Source organism: Papio anubis, chromosome 1 (assembly GCF_008728515.1).
Source record: "Papio anubis isolate 15944 chromosome 1, Panubis1.0, whole genome shotgun sequence".
Taxonomy (NCBI): Eukaryota; Metazoa; Chordata; class Mammalia; order Primates; family Cercopithecidae; genus Papio; species Papio anubis.
The window spans coordinates 93099785-93116984 of record NC_044976.1 but is presented as its reverse complement, the minus strand read 5'-3'; the positions used below and the strand labels follow the sequence as shown (position 1 = coordinate 93116984).

General features: G+C 36.7%; 1 protein-coding gene across 7 annotated transcripts in view; it reads right to left on the bottom strand.

Moving 5' to 3' along the window:
• The window catches only part of ABCD3 (ATP binding cassette subfamily D member 3), a 100037-nt gene that overhangs the window by 48079 nt on the left and 34758 nt on the right, over positions 1-17200 (bottom strand). For 5 of the 7 annotated variants that reach the window (XM_003892226.4, XM_009213266.3, XM_031650988.1 and 2 more), the window contains exon 2: positions 5220-5256. In XM_003892226.4, coding sequence (XP_003892275.1) covers positions 5220-5256 — 37 coding nt within the window. Of the gene's footprint in view, positions 1-84; positions 3386-5219; positions 5257-17200 lie in introns of those variants that run through there. The other 2 variants (XM_009213258.4, XM_009213252.4) reach the window with 2 other exon arrangements.

Below are 17200 nucleotides of genomic sequence, written 5' to 3'. Positions count from 1 at the left end.
TTATAAAGGATAGAGGCTTAAAGCCACAGTAAGGACTGAGAGCTTACTGTTAGTGTAGAGGGATTTAAAAGAAGATAATCTTACCTCTCTCAAGAGTTTTTTCATTTTCACTAGCTCCATGAAAATGGAAGTACTAAACCATTTGCAAAGATAAGGAAACAAGTGACGAGACATTACTCTTGAACTGTTTGGGAGAATAGACAGGGGAAACTTCTTGGAAAAGACAAGATACTCCAGAAAAACCCCAATCCCTGACTGTTTCCCCACCTCCATAATCACAGCTCACTTATCTGGCTAACTCCTGAAAACAAATACCTGTTTCTATTTGTAGAGTACCTCTATTAGCTAGATATAATGTAAATGTGCTTTGATTAAATAAATATCTCACTAGATGAGCCTTAAGTGAACTGTTTGGGTACCGAATTAGAATAATAATAACTACCAACTATATGTCAGACACTGTGTTAAGGCTTTATAGACATTATCCTAATAAACAGGCACTGAGTGCAGTGCAGAACTATAGGCCACAAAAGGAAGTCTGAAGGCATTGTGTTCATAGGATTAGACTAGAAAGACTACAATAGGAGGAACTGGAGAAGAATCAGCCTAACCTGCAACTGCTGGAACAGAGACTCAGCATTTCAAGTCTTTCAGATAAAGTTGAAAACCTCATCCTACTGACTTGCAGGCTCAGTCTGCTTAATTCATACATGCATGCATTCATTCACTCAACAAACAACTACTTGATCCAAACCCTATTCCAAATGATATGGACACAACAGCAAACAAAACAGAGAAATAAGCCCTACTCACAGTCCATTTAGCTGAACTAGCGTATTCTCCTCAAGCTAAACCTTACACATTCAACCTAATCTCTGTTTGTGTTTTCCCCAAACCCGGAAAACATAGGAAGAAACGAGTAAAGAGAAGGCCATACATATTAACTACCTTCAAAAAAAAAAAAAAAAAAAAAGAAGTTCAACTATTTGTTCTTCCTCCTGTCACCATCACCACTCCCTCCTCACTTCAGCTTGCCTTACCTGTAGCCAACACCCTTCTCCATTCCTAGCTCCAACTTTTAAGTGGCACAATCCTGAGGTGAAATGGACATCTGAGTTAAACAGAAGACCACCTGTTTCTAGCTACTCTAAAGAAATGATCTAGGACAAACAATGAGGAAGGCTAGAAAAAAAGAGTTACAAGAGAGTAAAGCTGAAACACTTTAAAATATTAGTTGCTAACTGGTATAAAATTCCTCATTTTCTTCTGTTCCTGTTGTCACTTTCCCTATCCTTAAACTGACTGAAAGCTGAGGGATTTTCATTACATTTCAATCCATGAAGGGAACTAACTATATTCTCCCAAATTATCACTGTTTTCTGCAAAGGACGACCTGCACGGGGAGGTTGGCTCAGAAGGGCTGAATTCAAAGAGATGTCAGGAATAGGAGAGTATCCTGATCACAGCAAAACTCTACCTGAAACCAATCTAAATAAGAGTAACTATAGAGGCAGTATATTTCATAACATTACTAGCCTTTCCTAAGATTCCATTTTAAATTCACAATGAACTTTTCCCACTTCTAAACTTTCCAGTAATTTTTTTAAATACAAAAAGAGACCACTTTTCCCACTTCTAAACTTCCCAATAATTTTTTTAAATACAAAAAAAAGACCACTGTGGTGATATAAGTTTAACATGAACATTATAGAAAAAGCAAACAAATCATTAAAAGCTATTTGAGAAGTCAAAGTAATAACGTAACAAAGGAAAAAAGAAAACCTAAAATTCAAAAGGTAACAAGGTCAAAGTACAATGAGAAGTTCCTATTGATATGTCAATCACCTTAGGTGAGACTGACTGAAAAAGAAGTTTGAAATAGCAGTAAAATAAGAGGCCATGTAGTGCTGACACAGTATAAGTATTCCTGTATATTGTAGGGAAAAATGAAAACTGGTACAACTATTATATATCATTTATCAAAATGTAAAATGTACACTGACTGTAAAATGTAAAATAACCTAGTAAATTTACTTTCAGGAACTTACCCTACAAACATACCTGCACATATGCTTAGCCACACAAATGAAAACATCGTACTCTGTTTATAATACCATAAAATGAAAAATAACCTAAATGTATACCAATATTACATAAATCATAGCAAAATTATTCAATGAAAACTCTATAACAACTGTAAAAAAGAAAGCAGCTCACATACATAGAAACAGAATATGCAAGAGCAAGTCTACAGCTTTAAACATGGAGTGATCTAAAAAACAGTATGCTGGAAAAAATTAGAATGATGCATGCAATTCATTTTACACATGAATTTATGAAACTTTTAAATATGTAAAGTAATTCTCCCTATATTGTTTATGGATACACACACATGCCAAAATACAAAAATATGCATGGGAATGCTAAATACTGAACCCAGCACAGTACTTATCTTTATACATTTTGAATTTCATTATACTGTTCTCTTTCTAATTAAATCCTTTTTTCTCCTTAAAATTTATGTCTTATAAAAATTGCCTCTCCCCACCCTGTCCCCATCACAAAGGATATACAAAATTTCTATGAAGAAAATAGGTTAAATTGCTTTCCTCAAAAGTAACATATTCACTGTAGAAAAATTAGAAAATTCTGATAAGCAAAAATAAGAAAACTAAACCTACTGTCTTTGTTACATATCCTACTAGATTTCATTTTAGCACACGTGTGCATTTCCTATAAATTTAACAAATGTGGTATCAGTGTGCATCTTGTGTCCTTTTTATTGCCAATCACTTAATATAACCTAAATTTATCTTGCTCACACTATGCAACCAGCAAATAAGTATATGCTAAAACAGTATTGTACAGAAAAATAAGAAAAAAATGAGTAAAATGAATCAAGCTGTCCTAGAACTTGCAGATCTCCGATATGCAAATAACAGATATGACTAAGTTCAGATAACTAAGATTTGATTGCTCAGATATAACTTAGATATGAGAGATCGTGGAGCTGGAGATATCAGAGAAGTGAACATAAGCACATCTTACCACATTTTTCAAAGACTGGGAAGGAAATATTATGGAAACTAAAGAATGACAATCTTGATGTCAATCACCAGGATATTCAGAGAACAGACACTGACATGAGAGTTGGGGAAGACTTAAGAGACACTAATCACTAGAAGCCAGCATGAGTTTACTAAAAGTACATCATGTTAAACTGTTCCAATTTTCTTATTTGTTAAGGATACCATACTAGCATACTAGCTGATATGTAGAATGTAAGCTCCACGAGGATGGAAACTTATTTTTATAACTGTCATATACCCAGAGCCAAGAACAATGCCAGGCATATATGAGGAGCTCAATAAATATTTACTGAAAGATTTACTTACTAAGTGAATTAATAAATTAATAAAGGAATTAGATGTTTCTTATAAAATTATTGTAGCCTTAATGGAGAAATAAGAACCAGATTTTGCTATAATTGGACGTAGTCACAGCTGAATAACCAGAAACAAAGATTAAGAGATATCACAGAGCAATCTCCTTGGTCCTTACATAGTAAATACTATCAGCAATTCTGTGAAAGAAAGGAAAGGCAAATTAAATTTGTAGATAATAATTCTACTTAACACGCCAGATGTGAGAATTGCACTAAAAATTAGACTAATGGTATAGATAGTAGGTTAAACCCAATCAGCTGACATTTACAGCAATAAATTAATGTTTATCTAAAACAAATCAACTGAGTTAACATATGACCCAGCAATTCCACTCCTAGATATAGAAATAAAAACGTATCTCTACATAAAAACTTGTGCACAAATTTTCATAGCAGCATTATTATTATTCATAATAGCCAAAAAGTAGAAACAATCTAAATGTCCACCAACTGATGAACTGATAAACATAATGTGGTATATGCATACAAAGAACACTATTCAGCAATAAAAAGGAATGCAATACTGATACAGCAACAATATGATGAACCTTGAAAACATTGTGCTAAGTGAAAGAAGCTAGGTATAAAAAGCCACATATTATATGATTTCATTTATTTGAAATGTCCAGAACAGGTAAGTCAACAGAGACAGAAACAGATTTGTGGTTGCCAGGGATTGGGGGAAGAGGGTAATAAGGAATGACTGCTAATGGGTATAGGATTTTTTTTGGAGAGATGAAAATTTCCTAAAATTAGGTAATGGTGATAGCCACACAACTCTGTGACTATACTAACTACTCATTTATACACTTAAATGGATAAATTTTATGGTATATAATTATAACTCAATAAAGCTATCATGTATATAACATGTAGAGATATAGAGCTGTTTGTCAGAAATACACCTGAAGTTTATAATTTACCATAAAAAGTTCACTTAGTGTAAAAAATAGTAATAGTTAAAGAAATAAAAGCAATTTTAGGATGAAATTTAGCAATATTGTATTCATATCAAGAAATGTAATCATGCTGATATATTCCACGCTAGTCAGGCCACAACTGGACAACTACATTCCATTCTAAGCACAATGCCTAAGGAAACTCTTATAGGTTCAGAGGAATGTATACAGAACTGAAAAAGGATCAGAACCCATGTCACATTAGACATATTAGAAGGAATCAAGATTGCTTACCACAGGGAAAGAAAGACTCATAAGATACAACTATCTTCAAATATATGTGGGTCTACTAGAGAAAACAGAGCCAGACAAGGTGGCTCACACCTACAGTCCTAGCTACTTCGGAGGCTGAGGTAGGAGGATCCTTAGAGCTCAGGAGGTCAAGGTTACAGTGAACTATAATCATGACACTGCACTCCAGCCTGGATGACAGAATGAGACCTGGTTGGTAAAAAGAAAATTTTAAAGAGAAGAAAAAGAAAAAAGAGGGAAGGGGAGGGGAGGGGGGAGGGAAAGAGTGGGGGGACAAGATATATCTCGATACAAAAGATACAACAGAGTCACTGCTAAGAAGCTAGAAGGGGGGAAATTAATATCATCATGGGCTAGAACTAATGCAGTTATGGCTGCCTCCTAAGGTAACACTTTCCTGTCAGGAGTCCTATTTCAGACAGCATTCCTGTAATGTGTAGAAGACTGGAGGGATTTTTAAGTTCCCTACTAATTATAAAATTTTATCCTAAATCAGAGCCATATAACAAAATAAATGAAATAAATACATGAAATTCCAAAAAGAAGATGATTTAAAATGTTACCTCATTGTTCTGTAATGGTGGTTTTCCACTTTTCTTACTGCAGAGGAAAAAAAGAGAGAGCTTTACTTTATGTGAAAAGCGTTATCATTAAAATGATTTTAAGATGTCAAATATACCAAATTATTTAAAAGCGTTTCTTCTTTTTCATATCATAGTGAGATAGAACATATTAAATAATGATAGTCCGGCTGACTCTTACCAAGCATTATTTACAAAAAGTGCTTAATACATTTTAACTATCACTATTATATAACATTCTGTTTGGTAATTTTTAGGCGCGTGTGTGTGTAAATACAAACATAAATGCAAGTCTACTTCTTCATCCTCGAATCACAGCTTGGCCATGTAAACCGCTTTGGCCAATGGGACATCAACAAACTGACAGAAACAGAGGCTTGGAAGATGTGCATTGCTCCCTCTTACTGCTGGGAATCTTTCCCCAGCCACGTGAGCAATCCCAGGCTAGTCTTCTAAAGGATGATAGAATATGTGTCATTCCCATATTACAAATGAGGAAAGTGGCCTGGAGAGAGTAAGCAGTATGCCCAAGGTTCATATTCTGACTACTAGTCTAGGCTACCTCTCAAAACAATATGATTAGCTGGGCATTGGTCCTTTCCATAACGCACTACCATGGCACCCTATGCTTCTACATAACATTGATAACATTTTAAATTTCTTGTTTGATGTATATTCCCTTCCACTAAACTAGCTCCATGCTATCAGGAGCTACTGCAGGCTGGTTTCTCTGAAGCTGAGGTAATATGGTGTCTGAGGTACAAATGTTCACTAGGGATAAACACCTGTGAATGGAAGGCAGAGAAACCAGGTTTGGACAGAACTCAAACTGATGCAAGCCCAACATAACTTCAGCCAACCATATAGGAAGTTCTAAAGCAAGCACTGTCCATCAGAGTACTCTGTGACGGGCTGAAATAGGCCTTTTTTACCTCTGCCTTGCTCAGTCTGCAAATGCATGCTGCCCCAGGAAGTCTGTGACATGAGGAGAGGGGAGCGTCTCTAGACCTGAGCCAGACTCTAAGGTGGGGGACAAGGGTGGGGAAAGAGGGGGCTGTCAGGATCTCACATTTCTCACAGCTGGGCAGTAAACCCTTCTTTAAAGGGGAATCTGAGTCTACTACAGGGGTCATACATTATTCAACCCTCTATGTTCAACATCCTATTTGAACTCTGATGATCTGCAGAATGCACATCTTCAGTAATAAGATACCAGGTCACCAAACAAGACTAGAAAGCCAAACTTAACTACAGTAGATGTTTTATTTTAAAAAGCACGTAAGTTATTATTATTTCTAACTTCAGTTGTATTATAGGATTACTTACCTGTTTAAAATCTTTTATGAATTGTAAAACAGTTATACAAAATGCATTTTAGCATGACAAAAGAAACAATGCAGTGAAGAGATACACTATGGGAGAAAATATTTGCAACCATACACCTGATTAGGGGTTAATATCCAAAACATATAAGGAACTCAAACAACTCAACAGCAAGACAACAATCCAATTTTAAAAAACGAGGAAAGGACCTGAATAGACATTTCTCAAAAGACATATAAATGGCCAGCTAGTATGTGAAAAATGCTCAACATCACTGATCATCAGAAAAATGCAAATCAAAACCACAATGAGCTAACACTCATACTTCTTAGGATGACTACTATCAAAAAGATAAAAGATAACTGTTGGCAAGGACGTGGAGAAAAGAGAACACTTGTACATTGTTGGTTGAGAAGAATATAAATTAGTACAACCATTATGGAAAACAGTATGGAGGTTCCTCAAAAAAATTAAACATAACTACCATATGATCCAGCAATCTCACTTCTGGGTATAGATCCTAAGGAAATGAAATCAGTATCTCAAAGAGGTATCTGCACTCTCATGTTCCCTGCAGCATCATTTATAACAGTAAAAGATATGGAATCAACCCAAGTGTCCATCAAGAGAGGAATGGATAAAGAATTTGTGATATATAAATACAATGGAATAAATTCAGCCTTTAAAAAAAAGGAGCTGAGTGCGGCAGCTCAGGCCTGTAATCCTAGCACTTTGGGAGCCCGAGGCAGGAAGACTGCCTGAGCTCAGGAGTTCAAGATCAGCCTGGGCAACACGGTGAAACCCTGTCTCTACTAAAATGCAAAAAAATAGCTGGGTGTGGAGGCATGCACCTGTAGTCCCAGCTACTTGGGAGGCTGAGGCAGGAGAACTGGCTTGAACCGGAAGGCGAAGGTTGCAGTGAGCCGAGATTGCGCCACTGCACTCCAGCCTAGGTGACAGAGCAAGACTCTGTCTCTAAAAAAAAGAGGAAATTCTGTCATTTGCTACAACATGGATGAACCTGGGGGACATTAAACTAAATAAGCCAGGCCCAAAAAGATAAATTCTGCATGATCTCACTTACATGTGGAATCTAAAAAAGTCAAACTCATAGAAGCAGAGAGTAGAATGGTGGTTGCCAGGGGCTCAGGGGTTGGGGGAAATGGGGAAAAGTTGGTCAAAAGGCACAAAGTTCAGTCACACAAGATGAGTAAGTTCTGGAGATCTAATGTACAGGATGGTAAATATAGCTTGATAATAGTAATCATTTCACAATGTATATGTATGTATATCAACATAAAAATAAAAAAAATTCAATAAAAATGCCACATTGCTTACCACTAATAAATGTTATAAGTTGATATTTAGAGATAAGTGGAGATTCATGCAGTGCGATGCTCACAAAAATACATATACACATGTACACACACACCTACCAGTGAGTCACATGGTCAGTCAGCTCTCCCATCACTTCATCACTTTTGTCTCTCCAAGTTTCCATGAAACACTTTGTTCAGAGGGAACCATGAATCTTATAAAGCTTCAATTGGCCTGAACACATAATCTACATATAAGTCCCATTTTCTTTAATCAGTCTGTGACAATTAAAATTTCTTGGCCAGGTGCAGTGGCTCACACCTGTAATCCCAGCACTTTGGGAGGCTGAGGCAGGAGGATCACTTGTCGGGAGTTTGAAACCAGCCTGACCAACATGGTGAAACCCCGTCTCTACTAAAAATACAAAATTAGCCGGGTGTGGTGGTGCATGCCTGTAATCCCAGCTACTCGGGAGGCTGAGGCAGAAGAATCACTTGAACCCAGGAGGCAGAGGTTGCGGTGAGCCAAGATCGTGCCATTGCACTCCAGCCTGGGCAACAAGAGCAAAACTCGGTCTCAGAAAAAAAGAAAAAAAAAAATGCCTTTATAAGTTTCTTAAAAGCTTCTTTATGAGATTTGTTTCTCAGGAAGTTCTATGAAAATACCTTTCACCTGTAATTATCACTATAAAAGAAATTTTTAATGGCAAAATAATTCAGCATGAGTACAGAAGTTGAAGTTGATTTTCTTGATTTTACATTAATACACATTAGCCTGATCTACATTCCAATACAGCAGGTTTATCAGACATGCGGGCTCCAGATGATCACGTAGCAAGTGTTTAAACACAATACTGGCACCAAAATCCGTGTAGCATGATAGTCATTCAGACAACCCAGAATACGCTTATATTAATTTATTTTTAATTTATCATCAAAATGAAAACAAAATTGGTTCTATAAAGAAAGTTCTAGACCGGGTGTAGTGGCTCACACCTGTAATCCCAGCACTTTTGGGAGGCTGAGGCTAGCGGATCACTTGAGGTCAGGAGTTCGAGACCAGCCTGGCCAACATGGCAAAACCCTGTCTCTACTAAAAATAAAAAAATTAGCCGGGCATGGTGGTGTACATCTGCAATCCCAGTTACTCGGAAGGCTGAGGAAGAAGAATGGCTTGAACCCTGGAGGCGGAGGTTGCAGTGGGCCAAGATCACGCCACTGCACTCCAGCTAGGGTGACAGACCAAGACTTCATCTTAAAAAAAAAAGGAAGAAAGTTCTATAAGGATTTAGACCCTGAAGAACTCATCTTTAGACCTATTATCTCTAGATCATAGAGATACTATTCTAGACCACCTCAGTCAAACCACAAAATCAACTATCTACCCTTTCTCTGACCCCCTCCCTCAAAATCTCTAGCTTCCTCCTCTTTCTTGAGCTCCTGACTTGAATATCTAATTTTTAATAAGGTATCTGTACCTGGATTTAATGCAAACATGTCTATATCTGAACTCACCTTTCCACCCCAAATCTATTCTTCCATTATTCCATACTGAACATACACCCTATATCAGTGAACACACCTTTATCTACCAGCTACCCAAACTACAAAGCTGTGAGTTATTCTCAGATATTTATTTTCCCTTTCTCATACACTTCATTTCCAATCTCTATGCTCTTCTTTCCATTTCTACTGCTATGATTTCAATTCGGGCCATCAAAATTTCTCATGTGAACTATTACAATATTCTCACTTGTTTTCTGAGTTCCTTATCATTCGTTTCTGTCCTCTTTCAATTTATTTCCATAACCACATCAAATATGTGCATATGTATATGCATACTGAATATATATACACAAGTACATATACATATGCGCAGCCATACATATATGTATAGACCACATACATATATGTAAAATATATATCCTGTGGCATTCACCTAGAGCAATGTTCAGAACCTTATTTATTTCAATAAAAAATGAAAAAAAAAGTTAATAACATAAGCATCCAACCAAAAGTTTACAAAGAACAAAAAAAAGCAGAAGAAATTTAAAACCACCCAAGCAGAATCTAATGAGTTAGAAAACAAAATACTAATACATTAAAATTCAAGAGTTAATTCTTTGGAAAATAAATCATGAGACAATCTAATTTTAAAAGGAGTACAAAAACACAAAAAATAAAATAAAAAAAAATGAGCATGAACATAGATAAAATTTGAAGGAAAAAAAAGGTAAAAGACTTCTTATCTCAACCCTATGTAAAGAATTTTGAAAGCCTGAATGAAATGGGTAGTTTTCTAGAAAAATACAATTTTCCAAACCTAGCAGAAAGAAGAGAAAACTAAACAGACTGAAAAACTGAAATTATAAAGTTGTCTGAGAGCTGCCTACCTCCTACCCTTCCATTCCCCCAAAAAAGAACCAAACCCAAACAATTTACTGGGGAATGCTAACAAAACCCCCAGTGGACGGATAATTCCAGTGCTTTAATTGTTTTAGGACACAGATAAAAGAAGTTTCCACATTATTTTTGCTGCAAGTAAAACACTGACAACCAAACTTGGGCAGGCTCACACCTGCACTTTGGAAGGTCGAGCACTTTGGAAGTCCAGGCGGGTGGATCCCAGCGCTTTGGAAGGCCGAGGCAGGTGGATCACTTGAGGCCAGGAGTTCAAGAACAGCCTGGCCAACATGGTGAAACCCTGTCTCTATTAAAAATACAAAACTTAGCTGGGCGTGCTGGCGCATGCCTGTAGTCCCAGCTACTTGGGAGGCTGAGGCATGAGAATCACTTGAACCTGGGAAGTGGAGGTTGCGGTGAGCTGAGATTCTGCCACTGCACTCCAGCTAGGGCAACACAGCAAGGCTCTGTCTCCAAAAACAAACAAACAAACAAAAAAAACCACTGACACCAAAATCTAACAAAAATTAAATGAAGAAAACTACAAACTATTCCCACTTAAACCAACAGATTTTTTTTTTAATTTCAGACCATGAGAATGTATTGCCTATTCAAAAACTAAATGAATACCTTATAATTAAAATTTAAACATAAACATGCACATAATGACTTTCAGAATAAAATCCAAATTCCATAAAACAGTACTCAAAGAACTTCACAATCTGGCTCCTGCCTTCTTTTCAGGTTCATCTCCTGCCACTAGGCACAAACACTCTGTGCTCAAGTTACCTTCATCTATCAGCTTAAACTACGAGAACCTGCAATTATTTGACCATTTCTCACTTACAAAATGGCAACTGCGCATGCTTCAACCTAATACTGTGCTCACTCTTACCCCACTATTTCCTCACATACTATTTCTTCTGCTTTAAAGGACTCTTCATCAATCAACCTATTTGATTACTACTTCTCTTTACAATTCAGCACATATCTTCTTGGAATGGAGTGGCCATGTATATTAAGTTTGCCCAGAATGGTCCGTGTTTACACCTGTTGTCCTGATATAATAATTAATTACACTCTTTCAGTCTCAAAACTGTACCAGTTAGGATAATAAATTACATGGTGACCTTGTCTAAGAAACCTTCCTGTCCATTCTCTACTCTCACACAGTGTGTATTAGGTACACCCTCTGTGTTCCCTAGGCAATCTGTACATCATACCTCTCCCCTCATCAGCTTCTTGAGAGCAGGGGCCATGTCTTCTTCATCTCTACTCAGGCCTAAGACTATGTCTGATACACAGTAGGTACTTCTATCTTGTTTTGCCTTCTAAACTTTGTTTCACTTAGTATGTTAGTAAATTTCCTTTCACAAATATTTTTTAAAGGAAGATTTTTAGTTGAGTCAGGCCAAGACTTCTGGATTTTATCAACAAAGCAAAAAGATCTAAGTGACCAGATATGAAACTGGGAAACCTGCCAGGGCCAAGGCAGTAAACCAACCGGACCAAGTTAACCACAGAGCAGCTGCCTATGACAAGCAATCTTAGGAGTAGAAGGATACACATCCTCACAACACCCGCTGGGTAAGACAATTGTTTTAAGGTACCATTTCAAAATAAATGCTCAGATGTTCAGCTACATTTGAATCCACTTCTTTTAAAAAACAACAACAAAAAAGGTAATTGCCATATCTCTATTACTTCTAGTACATAGAATATTTCTAAATAACTTGATTATTTTATCTAATTTTGAATATAATCACAACTTCACACTAAAAGACCCCTAGTTGGGCACATATTACTTTCACTGACAGCTTAAGTGTTTAAAAAGACACCACACGTTGATTCAGTACTGAAAATGCTCAAAAGTAGTTAAAGCCATGTCATAGGCTGATTATGTTAAACGTTGATGTTTTTGATCTACTAGAATTACAGACTAAGAAGCACTATCACAGTGGAAAAAAAGGGAAACAGAAGATAGGAAGCCAATGAATATGCAGAATATAGAGTGAAGATAAGAAAGGTTAGAAATGGGCAGAAGTAGGCAGGAATGAATTATACAGGGCCTTTACTCTAACTTAAGATTTAGCCGAATATAAAGAAAATTGCCTTTTACTTTAAGAAACACTAATTTAGAATAATTAAGGAAATAGAATTGCAAAATGAAAATATGAAAGTGGAAACTCTACAAACTTATCAACACCCTACTACAAACCACAAGCTCTCCAGGTATATCATAAGTGACTTAAAGATTAACAGGTAAAGTATTTGCCCTCAAGGATTTCATAATCCAGCTAGAGAAAAATACAGATAAGCAACTATCATATCAGACAAAGTTAAGTATTATGGTCTAAACAAGGTGCTATGAAAGGCAAGAGCAACTAATGTTAACCCAAGGGGGAGAAAAAGTGAAAACTTTACTCCAGAAATGATGTGGAATCTAAACTTAGACTTAAAAAATAGATAGGATATAGGGTGAGATGATTAAAAGAATGATATTATGTTCTACCATAAGGGAACCCGATAAGCAAAAGAACTGATTTCTTAAGAGAGCAGGGTATATTAGAAGAAAGGAAAACAGTCTTTTCTAGTATGATATACAAAGAACGTACACGTTTCAGAAAGAGACGAAATCTCTTCAAATCCTGGTAATAGTTCAAAGTATACCTCCTAGAGAGAGTTCCTGGACTAGAATCCCAATTTGACTGTGTGCTAGCTGTGTGACTTTTGGCAAATTATGTAATCTCTCTGTACCTTAGTTCTCTCATTTGAAAAATGGAGGTAACAACACCATTAGCAAAAACATGTAAAGTCCTTATAATACAGCCTGGCATAAAGATTCAAAAAATGTTAGTGATTAATATTACACCATTTACCGGCTGTGTGACTGAAGAAAGATGTATCCTCATCTGTAATGGTGAGGACAATAATATTTACCTGTTAACTTTTGCCCTCAGTGATTAGAATGTATTAGGCACCCAAGGATTATCCGAAGATCAGAGATGATGAATGCCTGAACAAAGGCAGTGGGTATGAGAGTGGAAGAAAGAAGCATGAAAATTACTAGAAATGACAAGAAAGGGAATAAATAAGAGTTGGGAACTAAATGCATATGGAAATGAGAGGGAGAGAAGACCACAAACTTAAAGTCAGCGGAAGTATTAGCAGCCATCAACTCCAAACTGGTATCTCAAAAGGCAAAGTATTTTTCTCCAAGTCTCAAACGCAGTTTGCACCCTGGATGACTGGAGGACAGTGATTTCACTGACTACAATAAATAACAGTAAAATAAGCATTCAGAGAAACAGTAATTGGATTCATTGTAAACATGTTGATTTCACATCCCAGTAAGCTAAGTATATGGAAATGTTCAGAAGACAATTTTTTAAAATGCTTAGATTTGAAGTTCATGAGCAGAGATGTTGATTTGCAAGACATTAACATGACAATGATTTGGAAATACAGTGCTATAAATCCTTTGGGAAACCAATATAAAATCTGAAACATTGAGTGTTGTTTTTGTTTATTAAGATGCTATACTAAAAAATTTAGACTGTGTTCTCAAGAAACTTGGTTTAAGTCGTTCCCTGACTGACAATGCTCCTAGGTAAAGAAGCAGACTTTGCTCTTAAAAGGAAAGTATGTTTATTGCAAGCCTCAAAATTATTCTGACAAGTAATTTTAAATAAAATGTCCAGACCATAATAAAAAATAATCCAAGCACTAAGGAAATTAGACTCCATAACCAAGGACTAGCAGAAATTGTAGAAAACAAAAACAAACCCAAAATTTCAGTTGGCATTTCCAGACTCATCCTAAAAAACAACGTAGACTGCATTTTTGTAAATACACACAAAAAATTTTAAGGTTAACTACCAAGAAGTAGGTACCAAGAAGCAGATATCTACCAAGAAGATACCTACCAAAAAGTAACACTGATCTGAGAAAACCAAATGAAATTTCAAAAAATAAAATATACAATTGAAATTAAATATATAATCAATAGGTTTAAGAGATTTCACACAGCTAAGAAAAAGTTACACTACAACAAATGCACATAAATTAGGAGAAAAGTCAATGAAGGCAGTGTTCTAAAGTATTTTTACTATCTGGGAGGATGATAAAGTATTACTGATTAGGGGGGCGGAGCAAGATGGCCGAATAGGAACAGCTCCAGTCTCCAGCTCCCAGCGCGAGCGACACAGAAGACAGGTGATTTCTGCATTATCAACTGAGGAACGCAGCTCATCACCAGCAACGGATCAAAGCTGGACGGAGAATGGCTTTGACGAGATGAGAGAAGAAGGCTTCAGTCCATCAAACTTCTCAGAGCTAAAGGAGGAATTACGTACCCAGTGCAAAGAAACTAAAAATCTTGAAAAAAGAGTGGAAGAATTGATAACCAGAATAATTAATGCAGAGAAGGCCATAAACGAACGGACAGAGATGAAAACTATGACACGAGAAATACGTGACAAATGCACAAGCTTCAGTAACCGACTCGATCAACTGGAAGAAAGAGTATCAGCAATTGAGGATCAAATGAATGAAATGAAGCGAGAAGAGAAACCAAAAGAAAAAAGAAGAAAAAGAAATGAACAAAGCCTGAAAGAACTATGGGATTATGTAAAAAGACCAAATCTACATCTGATTGGGGTGCCTGAAAGTGAGGGGGAAAATGGAACCAAGTTAGAAAACACTCTTCAGGATATCATCCAGGAGAACTTCCCCAACGTAGTAGGGCAGGCCAACATTCAAATCCAGGAAATACAGAGAACGCCACAAAGATACTCCTCAAGAAGAGCAACTCCAAGACACATAATTGCCAGATTCACCAAAGTTGAAATGAAGGAAAAAATATTAAGAGCAGCCAGAGAGAAAGGTCGGGTTACCCACAAAGGGAAGCCCATCAGACTAACAGCAGATCTCTCGGCAGAAACTCTACAAGCCAGAAGAGAGTAAGGGCCAATATTCAACATTCTTAAAGAAAAGAATTTTAAACCCAGAATTTCATATCCAGCCAAACTAAGTTTCATAAGTGAAGGAGAAATAAAATCCTTTACAGATAAGCAAATGCTTAGAGATTTTGTCACCACCAGGCCTGTCTTACAAGAGACCCTGAAGGAAGCACTAAACACGGAAAGGAACAACCGGTACCAGCCATTGCAAAAACATGCCAAAATGTAAAGACCATTGAGGCTAGGAAGAAACTGCATCAACTAACGAGCAAAATAACCAGTTAATATCATAATGGCAGGATCAAGTTCACACATAACAATATTAACCTTAAATGTAAATGGACTAAATGCTCCAATTAAAAGACACAGACTGGCAAACTGGATAAAGAGTCAAGACCCATCAGTCTGCTGTATTCAGAAGACCCATCTCACATGCAGAGACACACATAGGCTCAAAATAAAGGGATGGAGGAAGATCTACCAAGCAAATGGAGAACAAAAAAAAAGCAGGGGTTGCAATACTAGTCTCTGATGAAACAGACTTTAAACCATCAAAGATCAAAAGAGACAAAGAAGGCCATTACATAATGGTAAAGGGATCAATTCAACAGGAAGAGCTAACTATCCTAAATATATATGCACCCAATACAGGAGCACCCAGATTCATAAAGCAAGTCCTTAGAGACTTACAAAGAGACTTAGACTCCCATACAATAATAATGGGAGACTTCAACACCCCACTGTCAACATTAGACAGATCAACGAGATAGAAAGTTAACAAGGATATCCAGGAATTGAACTCATCTCTGCAGCAAGCAGACCTAATAGACATCTACAGAACTCTCCACCCCAAATCAACAGAATATACATTCTTCTCAGCACCACATCACACTTATTCCAAAATTGACCACATAATTGGAAGTAAAGCACTCCTCAGCAAATGTACAAGAACAAAAATTATAACAGTCTCTCAGACCACAGTGCAATCAAACTAGAACTCAGGACTAAGAAACTCAATCAAAACCGCTCAACTACATGGAAACTGAATAACCTGCTCCTGAATGACTACTGGGTACACAACGAAATGAAGGCAGAAATAAAGATGTTCTTTGAAACCAATGAGAACAAAGATACAACATACCAGAATCTCTGGGACACATTTAAAGCAGTGTGTAGAGGGAAATTTATAGCACTAAATGCCCACAAGAGAAAGCAGGAAAGATCTAAAATTGACACTCTAACATCACAATTAAAAGAACTAGAGAAGCAAGAGCAAACACATTCAAAAGCTAGCAGAAGGCAAGAAATAACTAAGATCAGTGCAGAACTGAAGGAGATAGAGACACAAAAAACCCTCCAAAAAATCAATGAATCCAGGAGTTGGTTTTTTGAAAAGATCAACAAAATTGATAGACCGCTAGCAAGACTAATAAAGAAGAAAAGAGAGAAGAATCAAATAGATGCAATAAAAAATGATAAAGGGGATATCACCACCGACCTCACAGAAATACAAACTACCATCAGAGAATACTATAAACACCTCTACGCAAATAAACTAGAAAATCTAGAAGAAATGGATAATTTCCTGGACACTTACACTCTCCCAAGACTAAACCAGGAAGAAGCTGAATCCCTGAATAGACCAATAGCAGGCTCTGAAATTGAGGCAATAATTAATAGCCTACCAACCAAAAAAAGTTCAGGACCACATGGATTCACAGCTGAATTCTACCAGAGGTACAAGGAGGAGTTGGTACCATTCCTTCTTAAACTATTCCAATCAATAGAAAAAGAGGGAATCCTCCCTACAACATCATCCTGATACCAAAGCCTGGCAAAGATACAACAAAAAAAGAGAATTTTAGACCAATATCCCTGATGAACATCGATACAAAAATCCTCAATAAAATACTGGCAAACTGGATCCAGCAGCATATCAAAAAGCTTATCCACCATGATC